The sequence below is a fragment of the Protomyctophum parallelum genome, assembly GCF_964188405.1.
Source record: "Protomyctophum parallelum genome assembly, chromosome: 1".
In the NCBI taxonomy this organism is placed as follows: domain Eukaryota; kingdom Metazoa; phylum Chordata; class Actinopteri; order Myctophiformes; family Myctophidae; genus Protomyctophum; species Protomyctophum parallelum.
In genome coordinates, this window is record NC_139697.1 from 43,685,859 (window position 1) to 43,704,559 (window position 18,701).

The 18,701-nt window shown below is 44.4% G+C and overlaps 1 protein-coding gene across 1 annotated transcript in view; it reads left to right on the forward strand.

The window, feature by feature from the left end:
- Positions 1 to 18,701, forward strand: part of ripor2 (RHO family interacting cell polarization regulator 2) — a 110,827-nt gene that overhangs the window by 81,189 nt on the left and 10,937 nt on the right. Inside the window, exons 7-15 of the mRNA XM_083789745.1 lie at positions 7,764 to 7,913; positions 9,159 to 9,222; positions 9,572 to 9,615; positions 11,377 to 11,502; positions 12,918 to 13,066; positions 14,341 to 14,470; positions 14,873 to 15,016; positions 15,941 to 16,207; positions 18,140 to 18,314. Coding sequence (XP_083645871.1) covers positions 7,764 to 7,913; positions 9,159 to 9,222; positions 9,572 to 9,615; positions 11,377 to 11,502; positions 12,918 to 13,066; positions 14,341 to 14,470; positions 14,873 to 15,016; positions 15,941 to 16,207; positions 18,140 to 18,314 — 1,249 coding nt within the window. The remainder of the gene's footprint in view (positions 1 to 7,763; positions 7,914 to 9,158; positions 9,223 to 9,571; positions 9,616 to 11,376; positions 11,503 to 12,917; positions 13,067 to 14,340; positions 14,471 to 14,872; positions 15,017 to 15,940; positions 16,208 to 18,139; positions 18,315 to 18,701) is intronic.

Sequence of the window (18,701 nt, forward strand, 5' to 3'; positions counted from 1 at the left end):
GTGTGTGTGTGTGTGTGTGTGTGTGTGTGTGTGTGTGTGTGTGCGTGCATCATATTTTCGTGTTTTCACTGTTTGTTAGCTTTGGTAACAAACAAACTGGGTAGCTCAAAAACATCCCTGTCGGCCCAGGCCGTAGCGTAACGGTCTGGGCACCGGACTGGTAATCCAGTCGCAGTGTGCCGCGGGTTCGACTCCCGGACCCGACACGGCCTTTACTGCATGTCTTCCCCCATCTCTCTCCCGTTTCCTGTCAGCCTACTGTCTGTCCCTTCAAAAAATCAATAAAAGGCGTAAGCCGCAAAAAAAAAAAAAAAAAAAAAAAAAAACATCCCTGTCTAACAAAACAGTGAAAAGGCCAAAATGCGAGTGGGAATGTGTTCCTGCGGGTAAGCACCATCAGCCACTGCTACAGTGGCTGATGACTGCTGGTAATGGGAAATTATGTGTTTAAAAAATATATATATATACATTTGTTTGTTGTGTAAACACATGGCAAAGTTACATACTATACTATAACTTTAAGTAAATAAATGAGGAAATGTGACCTGGCTCTGTAGAGCACCCTCATTGGCTATTTAGCTCGTCAATCAAAGCACGCGGGTAGAGAAACTGAAGTGAGACGACGAGAGACGTTTTTTTTGTTATTATCGAGAAGTGACGGGTTGTCACGATAATAAATAATATGCATACTAAATGACTGCTTGCATAAAAGCCCCAACACTGTTTACTTTTATCATTTTTATTTATATTACCATTGGCCGTAACGTCCACTTCATCCTCTGATCATTGTCAGAGCTTTCCGTTGCTCCAGACTGTATGACAGAAGCATTTGGAGATTGTGGAAGGCAACAGTCTGGCTCCCGAGATTATGCTGTCTATGTAGATGTCTTAGACTTTCGGCTTGTTCTTGACATGCCTTGCTTTACTCGTTGATATTTTTATCCTTGCTCTCCCTGTCCCTCACCCCCCCACCCTCTGTTCCTTTATCTGTTAACCCATTCTGAACGGGCACCCATTTTGGTGTCAGCATCATGTTATGCTTTAGCTATTGAAAAATAGCAGATCTACAAGCTCATAGCGCGCCACCGAGTGGCGCGATACGAGCTTGTAGGTCTGCTATTTTTGAAAAAAATCGAAGAACGACTGACATTTTTAGAATCTGATCTCAGGTCAGAATGGGTTCGTCAGACCAGCGTGTGTCCAGTGGAAACCTCGTATGAATCTGATCTCAGGTCAGAATGGGTTAATAATAATAATAATCTTTAAACCTGTGATGTGACGATAAAGATTGTGATTTAGCTTGACACACTTCACTAGGTGTGTGTGTGTGCGTGCCAGTAGGTGTACGTGTCTGTGTGGGGCAGCTGCAGATGAAATGACTGCCGTGAGGGACAACTAAACAGCCATCTTTCAGCACGTCGTCTGTGTGTGTGTGTGTGTGTGTGTGTGTGTGTGTGTCCGCAGATGTCCAAGATGTAATTGGCACGCGAGGAAGTAGCAGGTGGCTCAATTCAAGGCCTATGATGTGATGTTATCCTACATAATATAGGCTGTGAGTTTGTGTATGCTAGTATACTTGCAACTAAGGGCCAAATGTCCGAGCAAGTGTGTGTGTGTGTGTGTGTGTGTGTGTGTGTGTGTGTGTGTGTGTGTGTGTGTGTGTGTGTGTGTGTGTGTGTGTGTGTGTGTGTGTGTGTGTGTGTGTGTGTGTGTGTGTGTGTGTGTGTGTGTGTGTGTGTGTGTGTGTGTGTGAGACTTACTTAATGGAGACGTTTGGCACCGGTCGATCAAAAATGTTGGTTTATTGTTAAAAGAAAGGGTTTGTGGAGTTGTGGTGTACTATTAGGAAAGCATTACATTTATAGTTGCGTGTTGGTGTCGCGCGCCAAGGGTTGCCAATCTATTCTAGATCTGCTATTTTCAGCCTTAGGGTTAAGGATTAAAAATCACAAGTAAAGTGTGTGTGTGTGTGTGTGTGTGTGTGTGTGTGTGTGTGTGTGTGTGTGTGTGTGTGCTGGAAAGTGAAATATTTGCATGTGATTATATTGTGATCATATTGATTCCCCACACCTCCCTCGTCCTGCTTGTCCTCAGATGTTAATCGACACGCGTCCGCGCGCACACACACACACACACACACACACACACACACACACTCGCGCTTCCCCGGAGAAGGGTCTGCCTTTGATTTGTTTTTGAAGTGGTCCGCCTGGTTTAATCTCCTTATAATCACTGTTCATGCGTGTGTGTGCGGCTGTGCGCGTGTGCGTATGCATGTGTAAAAGCCCCTGTGAGCCAGGATAATGGCCCCATCTTAATGGCCCCAGTTTAATGGGACCCTCCCCCTTATCCTAGAGATTCCATGCTATCCACAAGCCTCATAGCATCACCTCGACATGCTATTGTCTGTTCACAACTGAAGCCAATATATCTGTCGTACAATGTATTGCTCATACTGTCACTGTCGGGTGGAAACCTTGCATGTCCAAAATGGTAACCTGTGTTCCAATGGATTCAATGTAGTTACAGTCACACAGTTACGTTTACAGTACTACAAGCTCTAGTCTAGTTAATCCTTCTCATTGGTTCAATGTTTATACAACCCACAGACCAACCTAACCACTTTCACTTGCATGCATTTTAACCCATTTAAACCTGATGTCGAAATAAAGAAAAGTCTTCTGAAAGAATATATATTCAAAGATTTGTGCCGCATTTTCACGATAAAAAAAATAAATAGCAGAGCTACAAGCTCGTAGCGCGCCACTCTGCGTTTTTGAGGGGCGCTAGCCGCTCCTATAAACAGCTATAGTGTAGATTCTGTCTTAACACAAACATTAAGTGCCATTGACAATGAATGGAGAATTTACGTCATAATAGTGTCTGAGCAAATCGGCATATGTATGTCGTTGGGAACCCTTGGCCAATAAGGGACCACCATTCTTGATGATTGATTTCGTACAATGATGTACGATGATTAGAGCTCCCCTCACTTTACATGGGTGTGATTTTTAACATTTAATATCAATTATCATATTGCGGCATATGCGGCATATGCGGCTGTGGCAGAGCAGGTCGTCCAATGATCCATGGGTCGGCGGTTCGAATCCCGGCTCCTCCTGTCTACATGTCGAAGTGTCCTTGGGCAAGACACTGAACCCCAAATTGCTCCCGATGTGCTGGTTCGTACCTTGCATGGCTTCCGCCGCAATCGGTGTATGAATGTGTGTGTGAATGGGTGAATGTAATGTAATGCACAATCTATGTAAAGCGCCTTGGATAAAGGCGCTATATAAATGCACCATTTACCATTTTATGTCCCTCAAATGTATTTCTAATGGTTTGAGTCATTTCTGTCTGGCTTCTAAATCAGTTTGAGCTGCAGTACCACGATGTCCTGATGTGGTGGGGGGCGCTGTGTATGCAAATTATTTTCTCTGCCACCCCCTCCCACATCTTTGAGTCATTATGAAGCCCACACCCCTTCCCACAGTCCCCAAAGACGAAATGCTAATTTGGAACTGGAGATGTGGAGGGATTATACAAAGTAGGGAGATGACCTGTGATATCACGCGTACCTCCAAATCAGTTGGCCTGTTGTGAGACCACTATACATAAAAACCCAAATATGATGAGAAAACCAAAATTGGGTATTTGTGGGATAGAAGACACGTAGTGGAACCCAAAAAAAACCCCAACAAATAAAAAAAGTTGAATGGAACTTTAATCATTTTTATGGCAAAAATAGCTGATCTACAAGCACACACTGTGTTGCGATTCAACACATTGAGAACTTGTAGATCGACCATTTTTGCAAGTTTTGTGTGACACCGTAGTATGACAAACTAGGGCATTATTTACCACCAAAAAATCTAAGAAAATGTATATGAAGATACAGTCTCTACAGCAACGATATGTTTTATACAATATCTGATCCATACTCATATTCTTATGTACAGTACTTATATCATGTGAATTAATTTTTTTCACATACAGTTACTTACTTTACAAACGTTTACAAAGGACATACTTTGCCCAACTGACGTTTCACTTTATACAGCAGACTTTTTTTTTTTTTTTTCAAAGAAGTTCTGAAAAGTAGGGGCTTAGTACTGACAGACCCTATAAACCAAAGCATACTGTATACTAGGGTTTAAGTGTTAACAGTATTTCATGTTTTGTACAGTAAGTGGTGTGTTATTATTGGTATAGTGAGGCTTTACGGATGGTTGGAGAATAAATCATTATACCCAGCATGCCTGCATTGCAGTGTGGCTGTGGTGAGGATAAGTGTGTTTGTGTGTCACTGGGTCGTCTGGTTTACGTAACTTAACATGATGACCCTAGGATGTGTGTGCGTGCGTGTGTGTGTGCGGAAATAGACTGACAGTGATTGGATCTTTGAGGCGATATGAAACAAAACTGATGCATTTTCATGTTATTTTTCAGAGAGAGAGAGAAAGGGGGAGGGAGAATAAGAGAGCAAATGAGAGAGAGCTGTTATTTGTCCCAAAGGGTTTATATTTATACAGTGAATTGACCAAAGGGTTTATATTTATACACAGTGAATTGAATGCAGCACATCGAAATGCGGCTGCCAGTTGCATCAAATGTGTATCCCAGGCTTACTTTTCCCATGTGGATGCATAACCTTTTTTTTTTCTGACAGCAAATGCACAATTATAATGTGCTTTGTGAGAAAGTTCTTCTCTATGTTGCAATGTAACACAGCTCTTGTTTACACATTTCTCTATTACCATTTCATTGTATACCTTGTTTTTGTTTTGATTGTCTTGTTCCACTTTTTGCTTTGTCGATGTAAACGTATTGTTTTCTCGTGCCAATAAAGCCCCTTTTGAATTGGAAGAATTGAAATGGAATGACAGAGAGGAGGGAGAGAGAATAAGTGAAAGAGAGAATAAGCGATAGAAAGAGAGGGTTCTAGTTTAATTAGGCAGACTTACCCCCTTTCTGAAACTAGCTCCTTGCCACTCGCCCTACACACTTCCACTGGGTTTGATCATAGATATATAAATCATAGAGACGGCACTGGATGGGAGGTGAATCCCAGTGCCTGTCTCTATTATTTATATATCTATGCTCAAACCCAGTGGAAGTGTGTAGGGCGAGTGGTGAGGAGCTTGTTTCAAAAAGGGCCTAGTAGAGTAGCCAGAGAGAGAGAGAGAGAAACCTGGCTGTGTTCAATTCAAGTTCAGGTTCAGGTTTATTTGTCATTTGTATAGATACAGAGTATACATACAATGAAATTTATTTTGCTCAGAGCACTCTCCGTCTTACATACACAGGACATAAACAAACATCTATAGTGCAAGAAAAGACAAAAACAGGAAAAGTGCAAGTGAAGTGAAGTTCAATACAGTTCAAGGTCAGCTGTTCAGCAGCCTGACTGCCTGGGGGTAAAAACTGTTACTGAGACGGGTGGTACGAGATTTGATGCTCTGGTAGCGTTTTTTGGAGGGGAGTAGTTTGAACAGGGTATTTGCGGGGTGGCTGGTGTCTTCCATGATGTTATGGGCTTTTTTCATACAGCGAGTGGTGTAGATGTTATGGAGACTGGGTAATTCTGTAGTGCAGATGATTTTAGCTGCTGTTTTAATGGTCCTCTGCAACCTCTTGCAATCCTGAGCGGTCGTGTTACCGTACCACACTGTGATACAGCCAGTTAAGACACTTTCAATTGGCCCAGGCCGTAGCGTAACGGTCTGGGCACCGGACTGGTAATCCAGTCGCAGTGTGCCGCGGGTTCGACTCCCGGACCCGACACGGCCTTTACTGCATGTCATCCCCCCATCTCTCTCCCGTTTCCTGTCAGCCTACTGTCTGTCCCTTCAAAAAATCAATAAAAGGCGTAAGCCGCAAAAAAATATCTTAAAAAAAAAAAAAAGACACTTTCAATTATACAGCGATAAAAGTTCACTAGTCCTTTTGTACTTTGTACTGTAATTTTTTAAGGCGCCTCAGAAAGTACAGTCGCTGCTGCGCCTTCTTGAGGATGTACTCGTTGTTGAGTGACCATGTGAATGTGTCTGTGATATGTATGCCCAGGAATTTAAAGTTATCAACTATGTCGACAGATGACCCTTTGATGGAAATGGGGGTGTGGATGCCTTTGGACTTCCTAAAGTCTACAATGATTTCTTTGGTCTTATTGGTGTTAAGTGAGAGGTTGTTGTTATCGCACCATAGAGTTAGATCCTCTATCTCCCTCAAGCTTTCTGAGTTTCTGTGCATTTTTCGAAATGCCATTAAATTTTTGGGTTCACAAGTATGAAAATAGGAATTCAAGCCATTTGATTTTAATTGGATACCATGGTCTACAACTCTACATGCTCCCAACACGTGTTTTGAGCTTGCAGAACGGCTATTTTTTGGGGGCAAGGAAATTTGGTGTTGAGGGGAAAAGAATAGCGGTCCACATAGACATTACATACGCACAAGTGACACAACCATGCCACGGACATGCACGCAACCATGCCGCAGACAACGTCAACCTGAATGTCACGTCGGGTGTAAAGAAAAGTGGGTGAAATTCATTTGCCATACAGGCTCCTGCATCATTTGCAGTTTTCAGGAAAAGGGGAAAATAATAGCTATAGCCAGAAAACAAGGACAACAGGTCAGCAGTAAATAAGTAAATGCATGAGGTGCATGGTTAAAAACAACTCATAGACAGCTCTTGGTTCCAGTGCATGCCCCCCCCCCCCCCACACACACACACGGTTGGTAACAGTTCAACAGTCTTCACACAGGAAGAACACAGACAAAGGCCTCTACATCCACACATTAGTCATGTATTATTGGGGTTCCAGCTAACAAGCAGCATGGAGTCTCTGAACTGACTGGTTGAGCTGCCAACCAGTCAGTGCACTGAATCCATGCTCCTTGTTGGTTCTGAGCAAGTCTACCCCCAGGAAGGTAGTTATTAACACACACGGTCACACACACACACACACACGCACACACTGCATTGTTGTATTGCATTAAGAATGTGCCCTGTTTTAAACAAAGAATTCACTCTATTCTTTAACAACATTTATCAAACCGTGCCAACTGTCCTTGGAGGTTTGTGAACCACGCGGTTCGCATGCCAGTGTAAGCTACGATCACGCTTCTTGTCCCGTGTTGCTATGTTTTCATCACAGCTGACGCTCTGCGTGTTCTAAACCTGACAACCTGAAAGCAGTGTTATACATTTTTCCTGCGCCTCACCGCGCGCGGGGGGGGGGGGGGGGGGGGGGGTCTGTGTGTTTGGGATGAGACGGCGTTGGCTGTGCATAACGAGCTCTGGCAGACGCCTTCAAATGAGCGGCGAACGGCGTCGTCTGTCGCGTGCCCCTCTCCGTGAGCGTCCCACCGGGCGGTGTGCACTGTCACTTTTAACAAAGAGAGGCTCTATGTGGAAGTGACAAATTATGATGGAGTACGTTGCTTCATATTTTAATCCATTCTGGGCGGGAACCCCTTTTGGTGTTAGCATTATGTTATGCTTTAGCTATTGAAAAATAGCAGATCTACAAGCTCATAGCGCGCCACCAAGTGGCGCGCTACGAGCTTGTAGGTCTGCTATTTTTGAAAAATCGAAGAACGACTGACATAGAAACATAGCTTTTTCAGAAAACTGTCAGGATTTAGAAGGCATTTGTAGAATCGTTCCCAGGTCAAAATGGGTTAACGATCCACTCCTCCCACCAACATCTTTTGTTTGTTGTCTTTTGGCACACGTGCGTTGCGTGGCTTTGTAGGTGGACGAGCTGTACGAGGCCTTCTGCATCCAGAGCAGACTGCGTGACGGGGCCAGTAGGATGAAGCAGGCCTTCTCCTCCTCTCCCTCCACCAAGGGCACCAAGGACAGCATCGCAGAGGTCAACCGGCGCTACAAGGAGTACACAGAGGTACTGTAGGAGAACAAAACCATAGATTACATACACATCACTTATAGCTGCCGGGTTAGAAAGTGACACCAGAAAAAGAAAAATGAACTCGCACACGCATCTGCTCCGAGTTTTTCTGGAGCGTTCCGAGCCAAGGCTCTTCATCTGGTCGAAACGTCGCCAATACATTAGGCCTAATAATAATTGGAGCAGATGAGTGTTCATTCTTATTTTTCTGGTACGCCGAGGTCGGAAGACAATCACATTGACTCTGAACTTTCACGAACAGACATTCTCACGGAATCTATCTACGCTGATGTCCATAGCCGCGTTTGTTTGACATCCAAAATTGTGCCGCGATGCTGTGTGTGTGTGTGTGTGTGTGTGTGTGTGTGTGTGTGTGTGTGTGTGTGTGTGTGTGTGTGTGTGTGTGTGTGTGTGTGTGTGTGTGTGTGTGTGTGTGTGTGTGTGTGTGTGTGTGTGTGTGTGTGTGTGTGTGTGTGTGTGTGTGTGTGTGTGTGTGTGTGTGTTACTTGAAGGCACGTGTTCACTATAATGACCATCCACACCCTGTCATTCACACACACACATGCACGGCTTGCGCGCGACTTACTTATACCAGTTGGCACACACGCCTGTCATCACCGATGCTTAAATAAACTGTCCTACTTCCTGTGTTCTGGATGGCTTTTGTCAAGCCCGCTTCCTGACGACTTAATGACTGTCATTGTTGTTGTGCTTGTTGTTGTTGTGTGTGACAAAAAGCGTGCTTTTTACCTGACTGTGTGTCTTTAGCAATAGTTCTCAAACATTTTGGACTTAGGGCACCCCATGCCCATACAGACATAAGTCCACATAACCCATAAATGTGTCACTTTGTACTTCTATTCCAACTTTTTGTGTTTTATATTTTTATTAATGTCCTAGACCTAGAGTACTTGATCATACTACAGCGTCACACAAAAGTATCAAAAGTATCAGATCAACAAGCTTGAAATGTGTCAGGAAGCGTTGGGGACCTAGCCTCGCGTAGCGATACTAATATCTAGATATTAGTCTCCTTCCTCTCAGTGTAAAACATTAATAAAATAAATAGCAAAAGTAGGCTACCAGATCTGGCTCAAGTAGGGCATTAATTTACGAAAAAACACAAAATGTTTAAGTTTCTGTCCAACGTCAGCGATGCTGTTCCTTGAAATTAAAAAACGTTGAGAATCACTGATCTATGGAGAGTGTGTGTGTGTGTGTGTGTGTGTGTGTGTGCAGAACATGAACACGTTTGAGAGCGAGCTGGAGAACCTGCTCGGGGAGTTCCACATCAAAATGAAAGGTGAGACGTGATAATTACCCTACAAATAGGTTGTGTTAATAACCCTACAAATAGGTTGTGGTGGGATTTTCATGACAATATAATAACGACGGTAACAAACACAATTTGTCTGGTTTTGGAGAACACAGACTATTGACCCTTTACACCTAAATGAAACACATCCTCAATAAAAGGGCCTGTAAGTCAGTCTCATCCAAACAGTAAATATATATCCCATTTTCTTTGTTTTACTACATTTGTTTCATTATGTCCTTAACGTATTTATTATGTCTTCCATAATGGTTCCTCTCTTTGACCCATTTCCTCTCTAAATCAGGTATGTTTCATTGTTTTGTGGTGTTGTTCCCAGGTCTGGCCGGCTTTGCGAGGCTCTGTCAAGGAGACCAATATGAGGTAAGTCACTGTTGTGATTAAAAAAAGAATAATGCTGCTTTATCCGGGCACCCATTTTGGTGTTGGCATCATGCTATGCTTTAGCTATTGAAAAATAGCAGATCTACAAGCTCATAGCGCGCCACCGAGTGGCGCGCTACGAGCTTGTAGGTCTGTTTTTTTTTGAAAAATCGAAGAACGACTGACATGTTTTTAGAATCTGATCTCAGGTCAGAATATGTTCATCAGACCAGTGTGTGTCCAGTGGAAACCTCGAATGAATCTGATCTCAGGTCAGAATGGGTTAATGGGCCCAGGCCGTAGCGTAACGGTCTGGGCACCGGACTGGTAATCCAGTCGCAGTGTGCCGCGGGTTCGACTCCCGGACCCGACACGGCCTTTACTGCATGTCATCCCCCCATCTCTCTCCCGTTTCCTGTCAGCCTACTGTCTGTCCCTTCAAAAATCAATAAAAAGGCGTAAGCCGCAAAAAAATATCTTAAAAAAAAAAAGAATGGGTTAATGTAGGAGAACAAATAAAGTAGCCGATCGACACGGTTGTATATAGCATATTCTTTTCTGAATGTTCGCCTATTTTCACAGAATGTTTGCATGTTATGACTTACCAAGAATAGGGACGCTACGGTTAAATCTGTGCCGTATCTCCAAAGGTTCGAGAGTTGTCCATGGTGCGCTGGCACGCACCCCGACGATCATAAATCATTTGTGGTTTTTGTATCGCATCGCTGAAACAATGTAGCTGGTTGTACTGCTAGCTAAAGGCTGTGGGCTGTGTTGTGTTGTGTCGTTCCACTTCCCGGAAGCCCCCCACCTTCCTGTTTAACCCGTTAACAATTCATGCTCCGTAGAATGGAAGGCAGACGAGCGGCAGAGACGCAGTCAAAGTTTTCGAACACTAGATGGCAGTAAAGAAGTTAACCCATTCTGACCGGGCACCCATTTTGGTGTCAGCATCATGTTATGCTTTATCTATTGAAAAATAGCAGATCTACAAGCTGTAGATTTTTTTAATTTATTTTAATTTTTTTAATTAAAAAAAAAAAAAAATTAAATCGAAGAACGACTGACATTTCTAGAATCTGATCTCAGGTCAGAATGGGTTCATCAGACCAGTGTGTGTCCGGCGGAAACCTCGTGTGAATCTGATCTCAGGTCAGAATGGGTTAAAGGATTCTCATCAGCGTTGCGCGGGAGGATCAGCTGTCTTTCTTTCAGCCCGTCTTCATTTTGTCCTGACTGTTACCTGGTGCTTTGTGTGGCGTTGTTAGATCTTCATTTTGTCCTGACTGTTACCTGGTGCTTTGTGTGGCGTTGTTAGATCTTCATTTGTCCTGACTGTTACCTGGTGCTTTGTGTGGTGTTGTTAGATCTTCATTTGTCCTGACTGTTACCTGGTGCTTTGTGTGGTGTTGTTAGATCTTCATTTGTCCTGACTGTTACCTGGTGCTTTGTGTGGTGTTGTTAGATCTTCATTTGTCCTGACTGTTACCTGGTGCTTTGTGTGGTGTTGTTAGATCTTCATTTGTCCTGACTGTTACCTGGTGCTTTGTGTGGTGTTGTTAGATCTTCATTTGTCCTGACTGTTACCTGGTGCTTTGTGTGGTGTTGTTAGATCTTCATTTTGTCCTGACTGTTACCTGGTGCTTTGTGTGGTGTTGTTAGATCTTCATTTTGTCCTGACTGTTACCTGGTGCTTTGTGTGGCGTCGTTAGATCTTCATTTGTCCTGACTGTTACCTGGTGCTTTGTGTGGTGTTGTTAGATCTTCATGCGATACGGACGCCAGCGCTGGAAGCTGAAGGGGAGGATCGAGGTGAACTCCAGACAGAGCTGGGACGGAGAGGAGATGATCTTCATGCCTCTCATCACCGACCTCATCAACATCAAGGTACTGACCGCGTTTTTTTTAACTTAAATTATCCAATTAAATATCCTGTTTTTGTTTGTTTCTTTGTTTTGTTTTATGTTTTATTATGTATTATTTTGTTTTTGTAAAGTCTGGGTCCTATTATACTAGGGAAAACGCCACATTTATATTTTGAGTCCCCCCCCCCTGTTGTCCTGCTGGTTTCCCATGATGCCGCTGGGGTTAATGAAAGCCGTGGCCTCACTCATTCCACGTGTAGAGTTTCACGTACATAGAGGGGAATCAGCGCTCCGGTGTAATGTGATGAGGCTTGTCAATGCTCATTTAACCCATTCTGACCTGAGATCAGATTCTAAAAATGTCTATTACATCCTGACAGTTTCATTATTAACCCATTCTGACCTGAGATCAGATTCTAAAAGTGTCTTCGATTTTTCAAAAATAGCAGACCTACAAGCTCGTAGCGCGCCACTCGGTGGCGCGCTATGAGCTTGTAGATCTGCTATTTTTAAATAGCTAAAGCATAACATGATGCCAACACCAAAATGGGCGCCCGGTCAGAATGGGTTAATGCATGGCATCATTACAACACTTCAAGCAGACCCGCAGATGCACATGTCTTTATTTCAAGAGCCAACATTTGGAGTGTGACAGATATGAATAATGCCTTTATTGCCATTATAGCATGTTAAAACAGGCTCTGCATCCTTATATCATTTGGCATTAGTCAGTATGGCTGCATACTAACGCCACTGAGACTGCGTTTTTTTTTTTTGCTATGCATAATGCATACTATTGTATACTGTTTGTATAATAGTTGTCTACGTTTTTGCCTAAGCATGGGCAGGATACTCTATGGGGATACTCTAATGACACGGTTATGTTACCGACAGTTAAATTAGCAGGGCACTTTAAATGAAAAGGATTGGGAAACGGACTCGGAAATTGTGCCACCACAATTATGTTTTAATCGCTTTCAGGTTGCCCTATCACAGTATTTTAATTTATGTCAATGTGACCATATCTGTCGAGACACACACACACACACACACACACACACACACACACACACTAATTCACACACCGACGGCGGAGGACAACATGAAAGCACCAACCTGCTCATCGGGAGCAATTTGAGCATCTTGCTCAAGGACACTTTGGCACTAACTCAGGGGGAGCCCGGGATCGAACTGAGAACCTTCCGGTTCCCAAGCGGCCGCTCTACCTCCTGAGCCGCTGCTGTCCCAAACAATTTTGAATTAACATGAATATTCTCTTCTGGGGGTCCTTGACCACTTGAACCACTGCCGTAGACAGATGCTGTAATGACCGAGGTGTTTCCAAAACGAGTGTTTCACAGGGTGGCTTTAATACGTGTGTGCGTGTGTTCGTGTGTGTTCGTGTGTGTGTTGTGTGTGTGTGTGTGTGTGTGTCAGGTGACAGAGCTGAAGGGTCTGGCCACTCACCTGCTGGTGGGCAGTGTGATCTGTGAGACCAAGGAGCTGTTCACGGCCATGCCCCAGGTGGTGGCTGTGGACGTTAACGACCTGGGCACGGTCAAACTCAACCTGGAGGTCACCTGGTTGTAAGTACACCAAATCATCACACAATCTGACATGTGACAACGTTTGGGTATTTTACTGTGGTATTTAAAGCAGCACTGTAGTTTGGGGTAACATGGCAGCCAACGTCTTTGACTTCATTACCCAAGAGTCTCTCTGCAAGCATGTACGACGTGGACGTGCTTTGATTGGCCAGTCTTCTCTTCGACTGGCAGTTCTGCCCAAGACCCCAGAGCCGCTGGCCAACGTTGAAGCATTGAAACTGTACTGGCCAAAGCTGGAACTGCAGGCCAGCATTTCTTGCCAACCCCACGCAGCTGGGGTTTAACACAGATCGCTCGTTAGCACTTCCGCTTTTTTTTTACACCAAATGTTGGCGTCCAAATAGAAAAAATGCAGAAGTACAGCGTTCTTCCAGGTCCTTCAAGGGCCACTGAGCAACTTCCATAAATATAGGGGGGACGGGGCTGTCCGCCCTCTAGCTTAAATGTAACTCTATGGTTCTGCCTTGGCAAATGGCAGGATGAAACTCATTGTCTTCCCTATATTAATACAGTCAAGCCCCTAGCAGGGACCCCCTGAGTGTATACATGTATGAAAGGATGATTATTGCTTAAACATGTAACTTTATAATTTTGTGGGACATGATATGCTTTGTAGTTGTTAAAAAGTTGCATAGTGCTGCTTTAACCACTTTAGTCTCTACATACAAACAAAATGTGCTATATACGATGTGTCGTGAGCTTGTATGAGATCACCACAAAATAGTGATGCAAGGCTGAAATTTGTGAAAACTACGCACCTATTGACATGGGAAATATAGCTTGTTCGGGGTAGTAAGCAGTCTATGGTAGTAAGCAATGAATACGTTCCAGTATCTCCTGCCATCTGCTGGCGTAACGTGGCCATTGCATGTTTGTACATTTTCAGTCAGTGGTTTTGCAAGCATTTAAACTAATTTCAGTTTTAGTCATGTTCTTTTAGTAATAAGATTTTTTTTTGTCTACTTTAATTTGACTGAATGTTTTTATATCTAAAGTTGATTTAACCCATTCTGAACGGGCACCCATTTTGGTGTCAGCATCATGTTATGCTTTAGCTATTTAAAAATAGCAGATCTACAAGCTCATATCGCGCCACCGAGTGGCGCGATACGAGCTTGTAGGTCTGCTATTTTCATCATACTCATACTCATACATAATGCCTTATTTGTGGACCGGTTGCCAAAAAAAGTTCACAACGCTTTGTCTGTTTACTGATCAATCTACCGTCCACTGTGGGGTCTCTCTCCATCCAGCCCGTTCGACGTGGAAGACCTCACCTTGTCCTCCGGTAACGTGAGCAAGGCCGCGGCGCTGCAGAGACGCGTGTCCGTCTACAGCCAGGGCACGCCGGAGACGCCTACCTTCCAGGACACCGCCTTCTTTGTGAGTCACACACACACACACACACACACACACACAAACACACACACACACACATGCACACTTGTAATCCTGAGAATATGGCTGCCGAGTCAAGTGGCTTCAACCTGCATGGTCCTCCTTCTTTTCAGGTCAATTATGAGTTGAAAACTGCCAATTATCCAAGTTTATTTGATCCCTGTGTTTTCTGTGAAACCTTTGACCGTTGGAGCCTGCATTCTGTACACATCCAACCTCTTAACTAACACAACTCATTCCCCCCCATATCCTCCCCTGGCCCTTTACGTGTCCCCATGTCGCAAACCTCTTACTCGACCCCAATCTGTGCCTTCCTCCCCGTACCCTTATATGACAACACCCCCCTCCCCCGTCCCCATTTGCCTGTTGCACGTTTGCGTAAAGAAGTGGCGGCCCCATCCTGCAGAACGCCAGCGTCTGTCCTTCCTGCATGCACTCCGAGACAGCTTGCTGGAGAAACTGAGGCGCAGTCGCTCGTTCGGCGACCTGGCCTCGCTTCGGCCGAGGCCCAAGTCCAGCCTGGAGGTCTACGTGAGTGCAGTGTGGACCCCCCCCCCCTGCTACCTACCAACACCCCCCACTCCCCTAACCACCCCCTCCCTGTCCTCCCGCCTTCAACCGGTGTGACTTTGGGGCCTTTTTCTGTTGACGTGACGGCATGGACGTGCTTCAGTCGCTGCATGTGGCCTGTTTGTGTTTGCATGGCTTTGATCTTCATCTCTGGTTGCTGTTGACGTTGGTCTTCCGTCTGGATTTGCACTGAGGTTTATCCAGACTAGATGAATGAAGCTACAGCAGGTTTAGACAGAGGAAGGGTTGGGGATCCTTCAGGATTTTAAGTCCGGTTCCTCAACAATTCCCCTTAGTGTACATTTGTACACTGTCAAAGTTATAATGGTCCTTTAAATTAAAACGTTTAGCCCATTCTGACCTGAGATCAGATTCATACGAGGTTTCCACTGGACACACACTGGTCTGATTAACCCATTCTGACCTGAGATCAGATTCTAAAAAATGTCAGTCGTTCTTCGATTAAAAAAAAAATAGCAGACCTACAAGCTCGTAGCGCGCCACTCGGTGGCGCGCTATGAGCTTGTAGATCTGCTATTTTTCAATAGCTAAAGCATAACATGATGCTGACACCAAAATGGGTTCCCGTTCAGAATGGGTTAAGAACCACCGGTATTGACAATGTGATAAAACCACTTATAGAAACGATTCCAAATGTGATTCCGGTTCCTCGTTGTTGGATCGGGTTCCTCTTTTCCCCCCGGTTCTGAATCCCAACCCTGAAAAGGTCAGAACAGGGGAGGGAAACCACATTCCATCTATGAGGTGATCGATTTGGGCCTATTGAGGCGATCACTTGAGTTGATCAAAGACTCTTTGATGTGAATACGTTTCTCCCCAGATATTATTATTATTATCTGAATATTCTTGCCTCTGTGTCTCCAGTCCACGTTGCCGGACGACATCTTTGAGAGCGGCTGCTGTGGGGGCGTGGCCGAGTGCAAGCGGCTCTCCTTCACCTTCTCTGACACGTCGGCCGGCTCCACGGCCAGCCCCAGCCCCGCCCCCAGCGCCCACTCTGCCAACCCGGAGATCACCGTCACGCCGCCCGAGATGGAACAGCACCAACACCTCCACGCCACGCCGCCTCCTCACGCCATCGCCACCCCGATGCGGGAGGACTCCATCGCCGAGGAGGAGAATGCCGAGGAGGTGAGATTACAGCCTTCAGGTTCAGGTTCAGGTTAATTTATTAGTTTGTCCCCGTGGGGCGATTTGGTTTACAGCAAGGCATAACACAGGCAGGTAACATAACATAACATAACAAAAACACAGCAAAAGGCACATAGTACACATAGAACATTTAAAACAGGATGGCAGTTCAAGGTATCAGTGTAACATTATAATTCATAACTTTTCCAGAAAGTTGTATAAAAAATTAATACAATTAATACAGATACAATTTATCTCCTTCTATCGGCATTTAGTGCCTTGATAGCTACAGGCACGAAGGAGAACTTATACCTGTTGCTTTTGGCCCCTGGAACCTTTAGGCGAATGCCAGAGGGAAGCAGCTTGAACTCAGAGCTGAGGGGATGGGAGTTGTCCGTAAAAATGGACTTGGCTTTCTTAAGCACCTAATTTTTAAATACTTGGTCTAGACTACTGAAATTAACTCAGGCAATCTTTGAGGCCGTTCTCACAATCCTACCAAGGTGGTTTTTGTCCTTTACGTTTAGGTTTCCGTACCAACAAATGATGGAGAAGGAGATAACTGACTCAATAAAGGCACTGTAGAACAGTTTCATAAGGGATTTGTCAACCTGAAATTTGGCGAGCTGCCTCAAGCAAAAGAGGCGTTGTTGGCCTTTCTTGCACAATATTTCACAGTTCACATCAAATTTGAGCTTGCTGTCAAATGTAGTACCCAGGTATTTATAAGTGGTCACCAGGTCGACTTGCTCACCATGGGCCTTAACAGCCTGCAGCCTTTCAGAGCACTAAATGAGGACATGGGCATCTAATTGTATGTATACATGCCGACGATTGGGTCAATGACTCTCAGTATGTACAGTATGGTATGCATGCTTGACTTCTTTGCTACAATCGACTATGCTCTTGCTGCTGTTGATCTGATATGCTCTTTACCCGCACAGTTAGATATACTGTATCTATATTGTTGTTGTCGGGCAGAAACGACTTGTATCTTAACCCATTCTGGCCTGAGATCAGATTCATACGAGGTTTCCGCCGGACACACACTGGTCTGATGAACCCATTCTGACCTGAGATCAGATTCTAAAAATGTCAGTCGTTCTTCGATTTTTCAAAAATAGCAGATCTACAAGCTCGTAGCGCGCCACTCGGTGGCGCGCTATGAGCTTGTAGATCTGCTATTTTTCAATAGCTAAAGCATAACATGATGCCAACACCAAAATGGGTGCCTGGTCAGAATGGGTTAAACCTGCTGGCTTGCTTGCAGATACAAAAGTAGCAGATCTACAAGCTTGTAACATGCAAAACATGCACGAAGTGATGCGTTTTAAGCTTATGGATCTGCTACTTTCTGCTCTTTCTGAACTTCAATCCTGAAAAGTAACAGTTTTGGACATTATGAGGTTTCCACCCAACACACGATTATGCACCTCTGCTATTGCTGCACATGGATCAGCTAATGCACCCCATCTAAGACCAGATCTGTTTCTATTGCTGCACATGGATCAGCTAATGCACCCCATCTAAGACCAGATCTGTTTCTATTGCTGCACATGGATCAGCTAATGCACCCCATCTAAGACCAGATCTGTTTCTATTGCTGCACATGGATCAGCTAATGCACCCCATCTAAGACCAGATCTGTTTCTATTGCTGCACATGGATCAGCTAATGCACCCCATCTAAGACCAGATCTGTTTCTATTGCTGCACATGGATCAGCTAATGCACCCCATCTAAGACCAGATCTGTTTCTATTGCTGCACATGGATCAGATAATGCACCCCATCTAAGACCAGATCTGTTTCTTATTTGTATTTTTATTCTTCTCTTAGGATGTTGCACAATTGTTTTTTTTACGGGAACAACATTTCACTAGCTTGTACTTTTATAAGTCAGTGACAAATCAAACCTTGTGGATTCCCAGGAGGAGGCGGAGGAGGAGGACGGCGGCGATACGAGCAGCGGCGGGAGCCTGGCCAGCGGCGCCGGCGACCTGGACTCGGAGTGGGAGCGCACCGAGTCTCAGCGCCGCCGCTGCTCGGGCTCCGGGGCCGCCTCCCTCTGCTCGGCCGTGGCGCCCGAGGACGTGTTCCTGGACCAAGGTTAATAGTATTATTGGTTCTTTTCTCTTTTTTTTACATTCTCCATAAAAAAACTGGGTTTACTCTGTTTTAAATTTCTGTTTTGTTTTTATTTTTTTGTCAAGCGGGTTAGGTTTTATTTGATGGAAAAGGCTTAGTTTTTGTTTAGTTATTAGTTTGAGTGTTTTTAATAAATAAATAATAGGCTAAATATTGAAATATGGAGTATTTGTCAGCGGCGAGATTCAAAATGCTCAGAAACATGTGTAAATAAATAGGCCATCTAAAGCTCACTGTGAGCTTGTGGATGGCCTACTTTCAATATTTTTCAAGACAAATATTGGCCATTAACCAAGACAAAAAATCAAGGAAATTTTTCTATGATTTTGTTTAGTTTAGTAGTATAAT